The 21,404-nt window shown below is 36.5% G+C and overlaps 1 protein-coding gene across 7 annotated transcripts in view; it reads right to left on the reverse strand.

Annotated features, from left to right (window-relative positions):
• The window catches only part of LOC149771356 (E3 ubiquitin-protein ligase TRIM33-like), a 137,050-nt gene that overhangs the window by 58,654 nt on the left and 56,992 nt on the right, over window positions 1–21,404 (reverse strand). For 4 of the 7 annotated variants that reach the window (XM_089948557.1, XM_089948555.1, XM_089948553.1 and 1 more), the window contains 3 exons: window positions 18,174–18,197; window positions 9,737–9,760; window positions 3,534–3,548 (listed from right to left, as the gene is read on the reverse strand). In XM_089948557.1, the coding sequence (XP_089804683.1) occupies window positions 3,534–3,548; window positions 9,737–9,760; window positions 18,174–18,197 (63 nt within the window). The remainder of the gene's footprint in view (window positions 1–3,533; window positions 3,549–9,736; window positions 9,761–18,173; window positions 18,198–21,404) is intronic. The other 3 variants (XM_089948556.1, XM_089948554.1, XM_089948559.1) reach the window with 1 other exon arrangement.

A 21,404-nucleotide genomic window follows, 5' to 3' on the forward strand; every position in this document is an offset into this window, starting at 1 on the left:
TTAGACATGAATACTTATAGGAACATAACTATTTTTCAGTCATAAACTCCTAAAAAAGTTCTATAAAAAGAACAAGTTATTGCTTACTGAAAATAATTCTCTATCCCAAACCCGTTACAACAGGCTTTAGAAACAACTAAGGTAATGTAACTGTATAATAATGGACGTACTGGCCTATCAGGAAAGACTCGTTCGAGAGCGTGACAAGTTATGTGTTAGCTTTTGAGAAACAATCTATATAAATCGTTTTAAGCAGTGCTTAGGTGAGGGCCATACTTTGTATGCGTTTTTCGTCTCCTAATGGTACATTGTGCTCGGGAGACTGGTCATATATATTGAACAGACATTCACTATACGTTAATATCAGTATTTGAGAAATTCTTTCAAAACCAGAGAGATAATGCATGCGCAGAAAGTAGGACGTGTATTTTGTTAATGCATAATTCAGCGTTGGATATTGCGTTTTAAAAGCGTTAGATAAACCTGGACAGTTAACCAAAAGGATGTTACAATGTTTTTGCAAAATTCCTCAAATCAGTCGTCATTCTGAAAATTATTAAGTGTATTGGCAAACTGTTGAAACAGTGAACTATCCCATGGCCACTGAGGTCAGGGCAATAAATCCAAGATGGCGGTCTTCGTGCAGAACATCAAAACAAACAAGCGACCATGTAGCCTTCTGTCTTTATTGCTATTATCTAGCGTTCTGATTTGATTTTGAATACAAAATTCGGATGGAGATCCGAAGAATTTTACCCTATGTTAGTACTGCAACAAGTTGGAATGTTACTAAACAAAAGACGGACGAATTATCTTTACACAACATATTTAAACTAATGCGAACCTTAAACTTAAATTTATCGTCCAGCTACAGAAAAAAATATGTTTATATTATTATTGATGTAGGGTATGTTTGGTGACGTACTGCCTAGGACCCGGGAATGGCTCTATACTCCCAAGCGGCTATTGGGAACAAACACAATATAATATTTGACCTCCAAGTAATTGCATTTAGATATTGTAATCGCTTGCAATATCATGATAAATTCTATTAAATCAGCTGTATCACCAAATACAGCATTCTTGTTCAACATTCTTGAAAAGCAAACCTAACAAGTCATTGTTAAACAGTTTAGACAACATTTTTATATTGATATGCCCATCAAAATGCAGAGATTGGACATTCAAGAAAATGATATTATATTAAAATAATGCTCCAAGCTGAGGATAAGGATCAATATAATGAAATTCAGTATTTTCAAAATTGTTCCGGCATACTTACTACTTTCAATTTCGTATAACATCTAGTCTTTCTTCTTTTTAGATGTGGGGTAAGATCAAACGTTCAGAAACATTGCTTGGACTGTTTAATGTAGTTTTGTCATTATTGAATAATTATTTCTATTTCACCACAATAAAGATACAAAAGGATTGACTGAAGACCTCTTGCCAGCGGCAATAGCATGCACATGGATTACAAGCCAGTGAGGTCCAAGAGAGGATCATGGATATAAATCAGAATATTACATAGTATTTGCCCAGCAAAACGTATCGCGACAAAGACCCCATATTTTATATTACTTCGATAATATTAAAGCTATTTCCGTCCATTACCTGAAACACTTTATTCGTTCAGTTTAAATATTAATCCCCCTTGGCAAATGCTTGCCATGTATCACAAGATACAGTACAATACTAGTCTAGATTGTTTCATTGACTTAATACACTAGAGTCTTATTATAATCTTGACAACATTGGAGTATCCGGTTATTTGGACACTCAGTATCGTATTGATTTAAAATTAAAGTCATTCAAGTTAGACATTGAGTTGTGGTACAAATGTATACGATTAAACTGAGGAGACACTAACAAAAAACCGTCCTTGATAAACAGGCAAATTGCAATTCATTGTTTTGAAATAATCGATACTAACATAGTAAAACTGCCGTTTAGAGGTAACTATTTTGAGAAAACTATTTCAAGACAAGATACAAGAAAGAATAGCCTTTAATATCATTACAATGTTCTTGGAATGACTATATGGTATCACGGTACCAATTGTTTTCCATATACCTCAATGCTAATGTTTGGTGACATAAATATTCTTTATATCCTACCTCAGCATGCATGTCACACACTGTCATAGAGAACAATGCTAGATTGTCGTTTTGACAAGGACAAAGCCAGGTACTCTATTGCATTTAAGATGGATAACTCTGCTGGAACTAGACATGGGTAAGAGTTATCTAGTCATAACAGACAGTTTCAGCCATGTGTACCACATTTTAAAAAAATCATAAAAATACAAAATTTGACCAAGATCGGAATTAACATAATATCACATGTTGCCAAGAGGCTTTACAATGTTATAATCTCTGGCATTGTTTTCAAATATGAATGTCTTTCATTGGCTGAAGTCAATGTAGTGCGCTTAAAGTACTGGTAAATATTGGTTTACAAGTTGTAACTGAATTAAATCTGAATGGAGTGGAATAGAGTGTCTTCAGGTCTCACGGTATCATCGATATGGAAAAATGAAAAGCTGTTCAAATATGAAAGAACATAATATGGAAAATAAATGGGTTTTGCTGGTAAAGACTGGTCCCTGAGGAATGTAAAATTTAGTGATAATAATAGTGTGTGGGGTTTACTTGATTCCTTACTGACAACAATAGAGACAATATAGAAGTGTTTGATTCTCTACCTCTTTCTAGACTTGAATTCGAAAAATTCATTACTGAAATTAACATTTCACACCTTTATACGCGAATAAAAACACGATTGATGAATATTTGAAAAAATGTCTTATTTGTCCAAATGGTAATACTAATATAGGTCATTTATCGATACTATACGTCAGGGTAGACAAGTAACGAAAAATAGTTATTATTTTAGACATGCTAGATAGTACACTTTGTATTGTGCAAACAATCAGGGAATATTTAAAAGAGTTTTACGTCTTTGTTGTCTTAAACTAAGTAACCGAAATAGCAAATCCAACAAGTTTAGTACATTTCAACCAATGATTTAGATGTATTTCCCTAGAAAAGAAGGTGAAAATATAATGTTATAATAGTCTTAGATGGGCTGACGTACCAACAATCATCCTGAACTAGTGTTTCAGACCTAAATGACAACGTGCACTTTAAAATTCAAATGAATAATTTAAATAAAAGATGTATCCCATATTAAATCTGAAGAAAATTATACTTAATTACAGGCATTATGAATGTTGTTTTACCTTGGAATCTTGTATACATCCCCATATGAATTTAGAGTAACAATAGCATTTCCCGAATGAACTTTAATTGAAAACTGCCTCTAACTGTGAATACATTCGTTTCCAAAACTTCTAAGCTAGAAACCAAGGCTGGGTCTTTAACTCCAATCTTAGTAAACATATATTTATAACTTACAATAATAAAACAACACGAGAGCAGTCAGGTAGGTCTCAGCCTCAATAATGGACCAAGGTAAGAATACGATATAAATATACATAAAATTAGGCAGTGCATGCACATTTTAGTACTTACAAATGGCGACGAGCGCTGAAAGAACACAATAAACATTAGATTAGAACTGTGAAATACACTTTCGGTGGTGTAGCATGAAAGAAAAAAAACTCTAAATAAAGGACGCGCCTTCAATTGGGTTTTTCATATTTGTATTAAACAGTTACGTCTCCCTTTCTCGGCAGAGAAAATAAACCTGTATTACGAATGTCAATGTACAATATGAGTCAAACACAGGATCACCTCATTATGCGGGAATCTAAAGCATGTATTTAACCTGGTGTGATCTGAAATAATGTTACTGATATTTCATCCAAAATATGAAAAGGTGCATGATAATAAAACAGTAACTATACTTTATAGTAAAGTATAACTTTAACTTTGATGAATAGCTATTTTAGCAGGGAGGGTGAACCCTACAAACTTTAGAAGGTTCCAATGTCGAAATAAACCTTCCTTAAGAGGGGTTTTCAACTAGAAATAACATCAACTACCCTTCAAGAGAAACTCTCGGAGAGAGGGGGCCTCTCTGAGGGGTCCTCCTAAGTTAGTTCAACACGTTTTCTGCTTGAAAACTTATCGATAGTATTTGGATTACAAAAAATAAACCAACTTTGTTGTCGCGCCCTCCCTGCTGCTAATCATCCAAAAATTTTATCAAGACCCACGCCCTCGTTGCTGCTAATAATTTATCCAAAACTTTTATCAAGACCAACTTGATATCTTGTCCTGGGGTCATGTAAACTTATCGTTACAAACCCATGCAGAGTAGACTGTGCTTGTGAGAAGAAATTGCTAAACTTATTTATGTCCATATCACCGCTGCACCAAGTGTTACGAATATTTCTCAGTGTATGTGTATCAACCCCGTTAAAGACAGCAAGAATATGACAGTTATCCCTGATCACTTTAGGTATTTGTGTGTACCGCTGGGTTACATAAACCAGATCGGTGTTTATGTGTCTACCTCTACTAAATATCCTGGCAGGGTTTGTTTGCTTGTCCAGCATCATATCATCGTACACTATTAAATTGTTAACAAATCCATCAAGATCTTCTGCTTATGGCGCTTCACTGATATCAGTGATAAATTTAATAACAACATCGCCGTTTTCATTTAACGATTTTGCGTTTTCGTTAAAATCCTTAAGTACCTCATAGCACCGCTAGTCGTCTACAGACGGAGCAACCAAGTACAACTTTGCCATCTAAGCCATCTCATGATCAGGTTAAGTAGTAGTTGTGTCTTACCCGATCCAGATGGTCCTATGATAATCATACGAACATAATTTGGTAGCGCTGCATGATGCTTGACCGGCTCTTGTCTTCTTGTTGCTGAGAAATCAATTACATTCATGTTATAAAATATTATGGATTTATATTGTGTGAAATGCAGAGCGCGTACCCCGACAGATACATTAACAACTATTATAACAAGCAATAACAGGTCAGCGGTTACAGGTAAGTGTACGCGATGTGGTACAAAAATTTAAATTTATTCCCAAGTCAGGTGTTAAGTCAAAGTCAAATAATATTTTTGAAAAAGCGAGGATATGATATTGCAGCTATATTGACATAGTTACCAGGAACTCCGTGTGCTAAGTACCCAGGAGAAAAACACCTCCCAGGATATAATTATTGTGGCCCTGGAACCCGACTTGATATCAGACTTGATGATCAAGATCAACCAAAACCAGGTGAGTATCCGATAAATGAAATTGATAAAGCGTGTCATGCTCATGATGTAGCTTATAAGAGTAAAAATCTACAAGATAGACACATAACAGATGTGAAATTAATTCACGCGTTAAATTCTATAAAAAATAAAAACTTCAGAGAATCTTTAGCTAATTGGTTAGTAAGATCTGCGATGAAAGGTAAATTAGCGCTAGGTGCTGGTAATTAATAAACTGATGATTAAAATAATGGAATCGATTTATTATTTCCCAAGAGGATACTGGAAAGCTAACGCAGCAATTAGTAAACTCGCTGAAGTAGCTAAGGTTACACATGTTACTGCTAAAAGATGGTTATCCAAACAAGCAATATGGCAAATTTACCTACCACCGTCTAAACAAATTTATTTTGCACATTTTGATGTCAGCGTTCCTAATGAAGTTCATCAGGCTGATATATTATTTTTACCACATGATACAATCAATGTACGAAGACGTCAAATAACATACAAGTACGCGTTAACTCTTGTTCACGTTGCAAGTAGATATAAAGATGCAGAACTGTTGTTGACAAAGACAGCTGCTGAAGTTCCTCCTGCGTTTGAACGAATTTATCAAATTGGTGGTCTACGATTGCCACAGCTGTTACAGGTTGATCCTGGCAAAGAATTTCAGGGTCCAGTATCATCGTTGATGAAGCAAAGTAACGTCACCATCAGACGAGGACATACTGCGATTCATCGTGATCAAGCAACTGTCGAGCGATTTAATTGAACTCTTTGCTGAGCGGTTATTTGGATATCAATATACGAAGGAAGTTATTCAAGACAAGAGATCTCGCGAGTGGGTTGCAAGATTACCAAGTGTGATAGCTGCGCTAAATAATGAGATTACTCGAACAACCAACATGAAACCCATTAGCGCAATCACAAAAAAAACATATACCTGTACAACGACGTGATTTTTCAGCACATCCAGTACTAGGAAATGTGACTGTAGGATATTTATATGAACCAGGTGAACTTGAAGGTGGTAAAAAAAGAGCAACTGATCATGTCTGGAGTATTACGACACATAAGATATTTAACATAACAAGATCTACTGGTAGACCTGCAATTTACAGATTACATTCAACGTGGTTTTACATGTGAACAGTTACAAGTAATTCCCGAGGACACTCAATTACCACCTCGATCACGTAACTAGCAAATCGACGTCGATTACACTCAAGACAGGTCAGCATCACATTTTCACGTGTACGACCGCGGTTGTTATCTTTTCTATCTACGGTAAATTGTCTTGGATTATTACACGAATACTGCCACAACATTATACAATTACAACTTGCACAATGATTATTCTGCTTTGTTTCAGTGTCATGATAAATTCAACATCAAGATCAAAATCGTACTTATTTTTTTATCACTTTGTTTATAACCGGCTAATTTTGTTCTTATTATATTGTTGTCAATATCATCATTATTGATCACTGGCGAGTCCAAGACAATCCTCCGCAGCTGAGATATTCTTCTGACTCTGGACACCGCCAAGCAAACTAAATTCGACCATTCGATTCGATCATCAACGACCCAGACAACTGTATCAGATATAGTCAGTCCTTGAGATGAATGTATCTTCATTGCGTATCCTAGCGTCCACGGGGATTTATCAGCGCGCAGTGCATCCTCAACAACACTGTCATCAACTGCGACAATATCATTTAATACGAGATTCTGTTTTTCGGTCTGTCCTGGTATTTCAGTGTCAATATTTTGTAGTCGTGTATCAGCTGGTCTATAACACAACGGCACTGGCAACGTTGGAAACTTTTCTTTAAGTTTTTCAAACAACCGCTGTTGAATTGTGTCTCTGACTATCTTTCTACTACCACTATCAAGTCGTTTGGTCTCCACATTTGCAGAAAGTCGCTCATTGAATTCTCTGAAGTTATTGTACGCATAATTTCACATTGAATTTTATTCGGTTGTAGTCTGATTAATTTCTTAAACTCGTTTAATTTTGCATCAAGCGCTCTATAATCATCAGTTATCTCCGAGTAATAATCAACAAAATCTTTTAACCACAAATGTGGAGATGGTCCAACAAAAGGTGGTGGCTGACCATGATCAAAACACATTATCACAGCTGTATTTTTTGTCAATGACCAATCGAGAAATGTTTTTGATGTTTCTAACGGTACAATACATATTTCATCCCGAATTATAATCCTTGGAATATATTTCTCTCCCATTCGATCAGGAGTCCATGCGTCGCCCTTGTATCTGAAAAAGCTTTGATAAGTGTATGGGTTATCCCTCGTTGTTTCATCTCCCGCGCGAGTCTGTGTGTAGGTGTTAGCACAATCATATCTGAATTCCGAAATAATTCAATCGCTCGAGTCGTCTTACCAGACCCTCCCGACCCATTGAGATAAACGGTCTTGTGTCTGGATACTGGATCATTCACGGACGGTGCACTCGACATTTCCGATAATTCTGATTTATAATAACTATCTTTGATCTCAACATCTGCGGACTCAGTAATTATATACCATTTCTTCTTTTATTCTCCACGAACCCCATGATGCATCATCATCATCAGTTGTAAAACGAGTTACCAAATTCAGATATTTCTTGTCGATGTAAAACGAATCTGTTGCAACTTTAACTGCATTGTCAGGGAATATATTTATCATCGATAATAAATTGATGGAAACATAAGATAACATTGAAGATCTTAAATGAGTATACTGAGGTGACTCGCCATCAGTATAACTTACAATCGTACTCAGTTTTGTTCCAGATTTTAAAAAAAAAGTTTTCTCGACTTACAAATGTATCTCTCGATGTTGTCTCAGCGATTATAAAATCGTATTCAGCGTCGTCCATAATTAGTCGTGCATAATGTCGTTTATGATCATATGCACCGCCTTGAGCAAAATTTGCAATTATTCTTCTAACGAGATCCTGTGCGGTTCTTTTCTCTTCGAGATTGGCGATTAATGTACTGTAATCATCACTATCACAATCAACCAGTTCAGGTGTTGGTAATCATACTTCAGTCTGTGCGCGATATGATATAATTGCCTCACTGACCGTCAGCGATATCAGTATTGTACAATCAAGCATATATCCTAACAGCACTATTGGTGCCCATCGTTTTCACTAAAATGCCGACCAAACCAAACATAACAAATAACGTGGAGACCCTTAGCCATTTCGAATGACTTTACACGAGCGAACCATGTCAGGTCAAAATCGGGTAATGGTCCATTAATGGCCATTCGCGTCATCGAGTTTTTGGGGTGTTCAAACGCAACCATACCAACTGATATTATTTCCTTGTAATTATACTTGGTATTCCACAATCCGCCGTGTCCATATTCACAACAACCAAAATTGTACATCTTCGAGAAACTAACTTCGGGTTGGCTTCCACGATTTTTTTTCTCTGGCAGCGTGAGCTGCAACTAATGGAACAGTGAAACAATTAGTTAGTAATCGGTCAGTATTTTTTGAGTATTTCTGCACAAGGTTTCTCATTGTTTCATGAAGAGATTCTTTACGGTATATTTCACCGTTAACGCGGGTTTTAAACCTTTGTCTCGTTAATCGTAACTTCCCGCGGCCCACTCAGCTAAACCATCTACGGTTGGAACTGCCTTTATGGATTTAATACCATTTTCGAGGAATGTATCGTTTAAATCAACCCTAACCCTGGCTTGTTCTGTTTCTGTTTCTGGTATGCGATCTTTTATATCAGCGATATCAATAGCAATTCTACTGATACCCTCAAGTATTTCTTCACCGACGGGTGGAGGTTGAGCTGCAGCTATATCAGTTGGAAGATCTCGTACAATCGTGTTTGTTTTCTTGGTTCTTGCTGCTATCTTTTCAGTCTGCTTAGCGGTTTGTATCAATAATGGAAAATTACCCTTTTTCCTCTCCTCCTCCTCATCATCCTTAATATAACCCCATATAGATTTTTTCAGTAACCGTTGCAACCTTTTCAGTAGCTTTTGTAACGGGTTTAAATAACTGTTCTGCACCCGTAGCAAATTCAACTTGTGCTTCTTGTCGTTGTTGTAGTTTTTCTCTGACACTATCACGAACAGGAAGAAACTGTTTGATTACTTCTAATCGGTCTCATGCTAATCTAGTGGTATATGATTCTCCAATGTTTGCCATTATTTGATATAATAATATATTAATTAATAGCAGCAGGGAGGGCGCGACAACAAAGTTGGTTTATTTTTTGTAATCCAAATACTATCGATAAGTTTTCAAGCAGAAAACGTGTTGGACTAACTTAGGAGGACCACCAAGAGAGGCCCCCTCTCTCCGAGAGTTCCTCTTGAAGGGTAGTTGATGTTATTTCTGGTTGAAAACCCCTCTTTAGGAAGGTTTATTTCGACACTGGAACCTTCTAAAGTTTGTAGGGTTCATCCTCCCTGCTGCTATTTTTAAAGCATGTACGTGTCTTGCGAACCATATAAAAAACATAACTTGTTTATATTAGACTGAGGGGACATATATTTTTTATACTTACAAATGCTTGTATCTGCTTTTCTTCCTGAAACAAAATAGAACAAAGGTGATATTTGAAACAAACGTTGCCATTTAGTCTCAAAAATGGGACGTACAAGTACAATTGTCGCTACTTTAGCTGAGTATTCCACAATAGTTACCGTTTAACGTAATCTACTAGACAGGTTGTGTCATGTGTAAATATCCGTATTTGAACGTTTTTCTTTGTTTTTATTCTGAAAAAGTTAAAAAAGGAGCCGCAATGTATTTGCGCTACATAAAATAAGCATAACTGTATAAGTACAACCGACGTACTTAATCATATAGATACCAACAAACAAACATATATTTATATGTTCTTATTTTTCTATTCAGAAATATAACTTCCTAATGTGCCTGATATACTGGAGCATGGTTAAGTTGCATTAACACAATTAACCCTTCTATCAATCTGACAGAGACGTCAATCACATGGTTATTTGTTTGCAGTTTGTTTTCCAATTGACAGGTGTCATCAATACAGTTTCTCCGAAGGAAATAAAAGGAGGAAAATTGAGTGGGGTCATCAATCAAGTAGAAGGCGAACGTCCCAGCATCTGAGCCTACCTGAGATAAAAATTTATACCTCAGAAAATAAACGTATTTCGATGTCGACCAATGTTGTTTGACTTCATTTCCTATGACAATGAAAACTCCTTGATCCCAATCAACATTAGCCTCGGCATAGAGATAGACGTTGTTTACTAAAGAAAATCAGCTTCTCGATGTCAATTTATATTGATTGGAATTCAACATTTCCTATAAATATAAAACACCTTGGCCCCTTAGACATCACTTTACCTCGCCATCAAGGACGAAGATGACACCAAAATATAAAAAACACAACATGATTTCAATATCAACTGGGGCTGGTTGGGCTAACTTCCTATAAAAAATGTGGAAATATTCATTATCATAAGCAGTATCGACTATGTACGTGATTAGTCCCCTTGTCGCAACCATGTTGATGTTAGTGACAATTTTACAGTGCTGACTTAACAAAATTCCTATTAAAGTAGTTCTCTCAATCAACAGTAACATCCCCGATTTTACATAAGGCTTGACGACTTGATCCAGTCTAAGTTATTTAATATTAACGAGGCATAGATGGTAATGCTCACGCGTGATCCCCATTTTGATATCTGCGTGCATTTCGCGTAATGATGTTGATTATTGTATAGACCAGGAATTGGGCATTATGGCCGTGGAATGGTGTGATCCCTGCGTGAGGGATAAAATTTGCCTTTGATAGAAACTCTAATATCCTCATCTTCTCAAATTTAGTCCAAATAGCATCGCATATTGATTTGCCGCGGTTGAGTTGTTGACACAATTTTCTGGAAGCAAGTTATATTGTTGCAATATTGACTTAACGCAGACTATCTTAGCAGCTTTGTTTTAAACTCGGAGGAGTAATTTTCGTTCCATGATGTGTATTACTTCGCTAACCATATTTCGTCTTCGAATACCCTCCCCGATCGCTGATAAGATTGTTTACTTCGACTCCCGAAATATACTGGAAATGTGTTCTACTTTTCGTTTCATCTATTCAGTATTTTGTTAATTTTGGACGTATTCAGGACTCTATTACATGTGGCATAAATTATTCTTTGAATGTTGATCATAATTATTTGAAATTTGTACCTTTGAGGACTAGTGTTCTGACCGCACATCCTTACACGGCTGTATTATAAAAGAACGTGTTGAAGTTCGTGCTCGCACACACTATTTCTATATTACCCCTGGTATAGCGAGTGTCTTTGGCGTTCATATTGCAGTTAACAACTACTTTTTTCATCTTCCTACTGTGTCGTTCCTAAATGAACTATCGCGACGATGATGTAATTCAACGATAAATCTCGTGCCTCGTATATCTTATATAAAATGGATACATCGTCAGCTACGTGCAACATGTGCGCAAATTTTTCGGAGAATACACGGACGACAGCTCTAAGAAAAAATATTAGAAACATGAAGTGAAATATGATACCAAAGGACCGAGAACACTGATGTTTGTGAATGATTGTACAGCAGTATGTATTATTGTGTTTTTGTATTATACGCGAATAAAAGCGCAGCGCCTACAACGGCAGGAAAGGTTAGCGTGTCTGCGCTCTAATGCCATTGTCTGGTTAAAACTATATGTGATCACTGCTGTGTTATATTTAATGACGCAACATTTATATGCGATTCTTCTACCTCGATAAAAATCCGCGAAATCTAAGTGATGCTATGTTTGCTATTGTGATTTCCGTGTGTGTCACATCTAAGTAGGCACGAATACGGCACGTACTCGTCCAAACATGGTGTATTAATCCCGAGGCATATCAAATTAAGCTCGCTTTTAAAACTATTAATGTATATAGTATCTAATTCTCCCGCGCTGGCTTTGATATTAACGGTGGTAATTTCTGTTTTTAATGCATCGATTTCGAAGGCGAAAGTTATAATTGTATCCATGATTAATTGAGTTGTGAGGCAGTCAGAACAGTCATCAAATTCAATCAATGAAATATAATTGTTTAGATCACCTAGATATCATTATCAGTTTATCTGGTAGTGACCAGAGGGCATCCTTCGTGCTGGATTCACTGAATGGAAGCTGATATCGATACGTAATACAAATGTACCCACATCTAATTATTGAATACGGTGAGATTTATTTATATTTCATTAAATTCTTTCGCAATCGAAATAATTCGAACATCAAGATCAGCGTCTTACTTGAATGTTTGTTTCAAGCACCACCGCATTCCATTTGGATGGTGGTAGCGTCATCATCTAAGTCAGTACTAATCCGCTCGATGTTTCATGTGATAGTTTCAGCGCTACGGTCCCCCACAACTGGTTGTTGATCGCAGCGATTTCATTGTACTTATTTTTGAAATCTTTTCCATCCCTCTGTAAGCACGAGTCGACGACATAGCAGTGTTTGATTTCTTTTGGGTTGCATTTGATTTTAATGTCACGGTTAATCTTGTCAATGATGCTAAGAAGTCTTCTACATTTTGATCATTCGTGGAAACAACTCCGTATCTATCATGGGGGTTGTTCAAATAATACTGTTTATGTATTGCTTCAGTGACATTTCTTGATATTACATCCGTATCATCTGTTGGAGCAGGAACATTTCGGATGGCATTAATCGACCACATTCTAGTTCTGCCGGCGAGTTGCAACACATTTAAGGTGGATGTTTTAAATGACTTTCAGCGGAGAAACTTCAATGCACACACATCTGGAAACTACCTAAATTGGTCTAAACTGCCGGGACAAACAGCCGTGCGGATTTATCCTGATCCGTGTATAATTAGTTTATCAAGCTGGTTTTCGAAACGGAAATTATAATCTGTGTGATTATGTTCTTGTTTACATCAATCGGTCAATATATGATTCCCCCGTCAGGACTTAGTATCGACATGGTTACGCATTTAACTCAATGGAAAGTGTCCGAAAGTTTAACATGGTTTAAGGATCCTCACGAAATTGTATCGTCAGCCCGATAATAAAACTCGATTTGAGCCCGCTCAAACGAAGATTAGTAACGTTATAATCCCGCTCCTCCAATAACTGCTCCGCAAGTAAATACAGTTTGCAAGCACGTAATGGGGCCCAGATGGGGACTTTTGGTAGATATTTCTTTGATTCGCATGGACGAGTATTCGATCATAATTTTATAAATCCAAGAGGCGCTGTTGAAATATATATTCCAAGAAGTAAGTGAAGTCTACCTCGGCCCGTATAATTTCCCCACATATTCCAACACGATAATCATTCGTCAGGGACAGTCAGGGACGATATTGCTTCTTGGGCGTTATAAACTATGTTGAAATTTAACTCGTGTTCGTGAATTAAAGCGGAGAGTGCATCTACGTTGCAATAACGGGCGAAACTAGTCAGTACAATAATTGGATCAAAGCAGGTTTTACACTCAAATATGGTCCCTGCGAGAATATTAAATCGATTGACGACATACGCGAATTTCCTCAAACGCGATTTCCCCAAACGTGTCGGTTAGTATTTATAATTCCACAGGATCCCTCAAGGTAACTTCGGTCAGTGTCACGTTGAAAAGAGTTATCATGCCAGAATAAGACTTAACGTGATATTCGACGGAGAAAATATATCCAAAATGGTCCGAAGGACAATGCAGCTTGTGGGTAGCTGGACAGATGTGATCAACGTTGACAGACACAATTGATATTCCCCCAGCGAAAACCCTTTCGGATCTTGATGCGGCTGTAAATAAACTTCTGAAATGCGTCGATACGTCGTAGCGTGATCTTCACTAATTCGATTACGTTTTAACGATCTAATAGTGAGCAATGCCGTGCTGAGAATCACAGGACAATAAACAAGCGATGTCAATCTTTATCGACAACGTAGAATATGACATCGGCACGCGAAATATTGAAATGGTTCCTGGGGCAATCGCCTCGTATTTCGCAATATAGAGTCCGCCCCTTGTTGACAAGAAATATCCTAATCGTCATCAAGCTGGATAGATATTAAGCCCCCTACAATCATTTACTAATATGAAGCTGTTTGAACTTCAGTGAAATTACTCCAACCGATCTTTAGAAGTACACTCTAAAAATTATATTTGTACAAAATCATGAGAGACTGCTCCGGTGGCCTAGTGGTTAGAGCGTCTGCCTCGAATGCGAAAGATCAAGTGTTCGTTTCCAGGCCGAGTCATACCAAAGACTTACAAAAATTATACTATCAGCCATTCGCTTGGCGTTCAGCATTAAAAGGTTAGTGTTAAGACTGGCGGGCCTGGTGTCAGGATAATATTACTGTGTGTGACCTCATGCTACATGTCTGAGGCATGATACCCCAGTGCTAGATATCACTATAAACTTCCACGCTGCAGACATCGTAGCGAGATGACTGAAAAATTGTTGAAGCTATATTAAAAATCCAAATCACACACACACTCCAGCCGCTCAATCGGAAAATACATGTGGATGGACCATTTCTCGTTGGAAGGCGAATGCAACAATAAACTATTAAATGATATGAGCAGACTGACATCCGACAATTGCATCTCAGAAGCATGGTTATATTCTAAGTCGTTGTCAACGCGTATGTTCTTTCAGCAGTGTCAAATTAAGTTTGCTTTGTGAGTGCCAAGCTTGGCAGACGCATCTGACTTCAACATGGTACCTTATGGTAACGTCACTGCTAATATATATATGTTTATTACACTTAAACAAGCATTCTCAACGAATCTAATTTTAATCACTTTTCAAAAGTTGTAATGACAATTGAAATTGTGCCCCTTAAATCGCAACCGGAATCTAATCCGCTTCTAACGTCAACGAAACCGGTGCCTCCAAAGGGATATCTGCTGATACCACCGCCAACACCATTGTCGCGGATTAGTGATCATGCAGATGTTGACATTTTGTTATATAGTATCATCATCATCGGTTATGTAGCTGCCTTTGCAACTGTGCTTCGTTAACGACCTCATTGTATCATTTTCATGCAGTACATCCAAATGCTATATCTATGATTAGATTACTAGCATATATTCTGACATTAAACATTGTCATCTTTGAAAATTATCAACGAATATATCCATCAGCAGTGACTTCAGTGTATAACAACCAATCTGTGACCACTGTACGAGCATTTGTAGTCACTATTAAAATATGTCCCACAAGGATGGCTCATGGACAGCTGATGGCGGAGCAGGTGCATGTACTACCCGTGCATTGGTTGGATATTTGTTGTGATAGGTAATGGGGTAGGTGCCGGTGGTGACGTCGGGGATGGTGTTGGTGTTGATGCTTTCTTTAATGAGGCTTGAATTTATATTACCGTCGCCAGATTAATAAAATTGACTAATTACCCACGAGATAATGTTGGCACAGGAATGAAATATAATGGCAATACCGCTCCGCAACGGCTTTCATCTGTGATATAACTTTGTGTTGATTTATTATGATGTGGACTTATACATGTTCGAAATGTGTCTTCGTTTTATGGAATCTCTTCTCTACTGGCATTTAAATAATCTCTACTGACGTGTATTTCTTTGAGTCCGATGAGACCTTACTTATGTTCGGTTATTTTCTTAGAACGCGACGGCAATATCGGCTTCGATCCTCACTATTCAACATTGCACTGTAACCGATGAAGAATATGTTAATTGCAAGTTCCGTACTGTAGATGACTCTAGTATATAAAATACCCCACTTGTCGATGGAAAAAAATAGGATGAGCTGTGATAACGTCGCCAACAATCCGCGACCAAGTTCTGGGGCCAATACATGTTTCCACAATTGGGGCATTGCTGCCGTTAATGTGTGTTCTAGCGTAACCTTCGCGTGGTATTCTCGGAAGAAATAACTTAGAGTTTCACAACAGACGGATCTTTCCATGTCGTTTTATCCAACATGAATCGTGGTTCCTTGCCTTGAAATACAGATGTCTGCAACGCATCGCCGATCTCGGGATAAAATAAAAAATTTCCCTTTTGGTATCTTCACCAAATTTTACTAAAGTTGCCAAAGAACATTTTATGGGCCTTGATCAAATTTGTTTGTTTTAATTAACCTCCTCTTATATGCATAACTGGCTTTAATTGTGTATCGAATGATTCTGTCCATTCCTCTTCGCATTGTCTGGCATGGCTCTTATTGCATATATTCGAAGCATTATATATCATCGGTGTCGGGGTCGGGTTTTCAGTGATTATATCCAGCCCTGGGGCCCGTTCGTAGGATCAGCACTTACGTCTTCTTTAACGATATCTTCCGGTTGACGAAATTTATTCATTTTGATGCTTGCTAAATGATTAAATGGTGTTTATCTCTGCCATTTTAGAGCATATTACAATATGCATCTCTCAGGTGTAAAGGATATGCAATAATAATCTCACAGCTCGGAGCATCAATTGATGCATGTAGAATACCCAGCCGTCCACATGTATTGAAAGGAAAATACAACACACGTGTTATAATTTCTAATAATCATAGAACGATTGATCGAACTTTACTACTCATGGTAATACTTCCTAATTTGTGTGCATACGACATTATTGTCCTGGGATCAACACTCTTATCACCCAAAATTGTTCTCAAGGCGACATCAGTCCAGGTCGAGAGGGCAGAGATGATCGACAACAACAGACGTCTCGCAGATAACATTTGGTAGGCTATCCCCCAACACATTTTACTAAATACAATACACTTAAGTTATGTACATTTATTGCATACGATAATGTATATTTGCTGTGGTTGCACTTTTTCCATAATTGAGGGTAGGAAATGGGGCCCTCCCTGACTAATGCCTATTTTTTGTAAACAAGATATTGCATAACTATGTTTTATGTTTTGATATTATATTTCAGGATAATTAATAAATGTAGGTAAACATATTTACATGGATTTGAGTTCAGGACATTGCTATTTCATAGGAAAATGTTGTCAATCTGACTTTTGCAGGTATCATATTAAATTGGAACTTAAAATAAAATTAACCTTGTTTACAGCTTAGAATGTTCTTGAAATTGCTTGTTACCCTCATCGAGGCGGAACAGTTTTCACGGGAAAAGCATTGCCGAATTTAGCGTAGAGCAAACAGAAAAGACCAACAAGACACCATAGGAGCTAGGTTATTGGAAACACTATGCTAATACTACTAGCCATTCCGGAAGAACAACGATACTAATAAGTTCATGATATCCATTGTGGTGGCCGTATTACAAATGAGAGTGACATAATTTTCATGTATAGTCAATTAGACACCATAATACGTTTTATATTGAAAACCACGTGTCTGTATAACTATTCCTTCAAGAGTAGCAATATTAAGATTTCCAAAATGGAGGTTGTGATGGCCATAATATGGACAACATATTTACACGAGTTTCTTTTAGAATCTGACAGAGATAATAAAACGTCTTCTTTTGAAACCACCATTTCAATATGTCTTTTCGTTCAGCTATTTCAAGATATACGCTGTATAGGCGATAATTGACATCAGAATGTCACCAATTTTTATTTTCGATCATTTAGTCGAAAAAAGCGTCCGTCTTAACGTATTTATTGAGCAAAGCATTATCGTTTTGCAACTTGGTAAAATTTTACTTCTTTTCGAACAAACACAATAATTGAACTATATATATTAAAGCAGGTGAAATGCACAAGGAAAAATGGTTGTTTTGTAAGCGATATGGCTATATGGATAATGACATGACAGGAAACATTTCTGCATCTTTTAGATCTTTCCAGATCATAAAGCGTATAGATGACATTAGCAATGTTTGATGAAATATGAGGTAAATTCGAGAACTAGTTTGTTTTCGTTTTAATAAATTAACTAGTCTAGTCTTAGCAATTAAACAACAGTCTTATGCATTGCGTTATTTTGTCTTATTGCGTGAAAGCAGATATCTCAGTACTTACTCTTTCTTTTTTCTCTCTTTCTTCCTGAAATAATATAATAATTTTTATATTAAAATGCAAATGAAATGCGGGTCATTACTTCAAAGGATTATTCCACAATAGCGTTCATTTAAATTAATTTCTACGCGGACTGTCCCGTATTTAAAACTGCGAATGTTAAATTTCCGTCCAATCCTTATTTTGATGTGACAAAACATTATCGAACCACAAAATACATACAATACCTCTAACTGTTTAACTAAACGTGGTTATGTTGGTACTTAGACACACCATAACAGATAAATAGTGATTTGTCAGTGACGAGTATCATCTCTATAATTGGCAGAGTGCGCTGCTTCCTAATACAACAAATGCAATGGGATCCAAATCTGCACTTTATACTGTTTGCGTTTTGTTTCCTTATTTTTGTTGTTGTTCTTTTTCACTTACTGAGCCCTCGAACGGTGTGAATAATATTAAATTTGCACTTCGCTGAATTTAAATCTGAACAGATTAAAGAAAATCGTACCGAGGAGGTCGTAAAATATGCTCTGAAAAGTGGCAGGGAGAACGAAGTGTTCAGAATAGAATAAACTTTTCAAAGAATGTTCATCTTCTTATTTCTGCAAAAACTGTACATGTCATTAGTTTCTGCTTTCCTGTTTTTGCAACTTCATGATAATTTATTACTTGTTCAATGATAATTCCATAAATACCAGCATGTGTAAATAGCATAGTGTACATTATTTTTGACTGAAATATTTTGATGCCATTTTGAAGCATAAACGCCATAAAACCTATTAATCAAGCACCTTGTCATTGGACTATTTCAATACAACAACGAAAATGGACATTGTATGTTGTATTCTTGCACTAAAGATACAATGCCGTTTCTGTATGTGCATGTGTGGACATTCTTGAAAGACAAACTAGCACAATCAGATTCGAAATCTTTGATTTCATTCTCTATTACATGAGATTTCATATTGGAGTGGACAATTATAGTATATAGTAACAATTAAATAACTGATGGCAAACGTGGAGAATTAAATTCAAATTCAAGAACGTATATTAGAGCATTCAACATCCGTTACGTAAGCGTTATGAAGTTCCCGTTTTGGAGGGTGAGATTTATAACAATGATAAATATTTGTTGGAATATTCATGTAATATCCATTGCCATGTGAGCGAAGTAATTATGCTATAATAAACAAATATAATGCATGCACTTCGATATTACGTTTATATATTCCACTGGACAGTCAAATAAAGAGCTTTGTCTTGTTGCCCAGTTTCTCCGTGCGTGTCGGACTGCATCATAATGGTAACAAATGCATTCTATTCTTCTTGCCAAGTTCTCATATGTATACGTTTGTCACACAAAGATGCATAATACGTGATTGATAATGTGTTGTTGTTATTTTGGGTTTAACGCAATTTCCTGGCACAAGATAGGCAATGCATTGCACCTACTATCACTGGTGGAGAACGAATCCGGAAAAAAAAAACAGACGAGGACCTCCGATCAACAATAACCTACTGGCAGCTCTCTTATATAACCACATCGGCCAAGGCCGAGACTCGAATATTTCGGACAGAGGTGAGATGGTTGTGATCGGTAAAAACAAGCGCCTTAGACCACTCGGTTTAACCGGGATTCCTGCATGAGAATAAGTAAGATAATAAATCACACAATATCATGATATCAATATATTTTTCGGCTCTCAATTTCCATTGAGACTGGCGGTCATTGTAACCTCTTGATATCTCATCTGGATAGTTATCTAATATTAGAGATCCAATAAAGAAAATAAGTGATGCATGGTAGAAGCAGAGCATAATGAACATACAACATTGCAAAAAAATGGGCGAGAAATGTAAATTCTATGTCCACTGTGGGCTGTCAGCCCACTTTCTCTGCTCTTTTCACTACGGATCCCATTGCAATTTTTTTTTCTACATCTAAATTTTAACAGTGTTATAAAGAGGAACTCCGATTAGAATCAAATGGAAATAAAAAGAAAACCAGAATCTTTCACTGCCAATTCAACCAGAATAATAAAAAAGTGTGCACCCTTCCTTATTGCTTATTACACATGTTTGATTTTACCACTATTTTGATGAAATGCACGTTTAGTCGGCTGCAGAAACGTGTGAAATATGTCAACATGAATAGCAAAATAGAAACCATGGACCAAAAACTCAATACCCATTTTAAATTATGCTTAGTATTGCTGTATGACATATTGGTATTAAAACAAAGATTATTTTTCTTAAACCCTTTTTCTGTGCTTTCTATATCGTATCATGCCCATAACAGCAGGGTAATTGCCATTTGAAAATATTATCAGACGTATGAAGACACGGTCTCATTATTTTCGATCGAGACAACACAGGAATTTTGCATTTGTCCTGAATGTTATGACACTAAACAAAGGAAAAGAACTTCATTGTATAAAAATGATTATTTCGTCTGCTGTTTTAATAAATCACAAAGGTGTATGCACCTGAACGTCTCTTAATGAGTATGCAGTACAGTCCATATATATATATATATATATATATATATATATATATATATATATATATATATATATATATATATATATATACTAGACAGTCGATCTATACACAGAACTCAACCAAACACGAATGTATGCATATATGCATCGTGATGTCGCAATATTGGACGCTCTGTATATCCACATATCTCTCTTTCTCTCTGTATATGTATAGGTTAATGCATTTGTATGGGGGAATAGGAACGAGTTGTTTGGATGGAAATACTGCACGACATTGTTGGTGTATCCATCCGACAAAACGAGTTTATATTTTCCCATAAAAATGCCATAACCTATTCCTTATATGCTTATTTGTTTATTTTTCCTAAGGCTTAATTATGTGAAAAATATACGCTATACGAAACAAAATAACTGAATGTATGCCGTATTCCAAACTAAATACACAGGCGCAGATTCTTCGTTAGACAACATTATTAATGCGCACTTAACTCCACTCAGATAAATTTGAACTTAATCGCGCGCTAGACATAACTATCGAAAGAACATGGCCTTTTTGTCTACTTAAAATTGAAATTTGGAGTCATATTTTGAATGAATGTGCATTGCAACAACTTTTCCATTTTATCTGGAATGAATATATTTTGTCATTTGTGTCACTTCTACGAAATTTCGTGATTATGGACTGGAATTATGTGCCAATTCTACATGAAGTAAATTACATTTCAGCGGC

This window comes from Sinohyriopsis cumingii, unplaced genomic scaffold, assembly GCF_028554795.1.
Source record: "Sinohyriopsis cumingii isolate HCF-2022 unplaced genomic scaffold, ASM2855479v2 utg001937l, whole genome shotgun sequence".
Lineage (NCBI taxonomy): Eukaryota > Metazoa > Mollusca > Bivalvia > Unionida > Unionidae > Sinohyriopsis > Sinohyriopsis cumingii.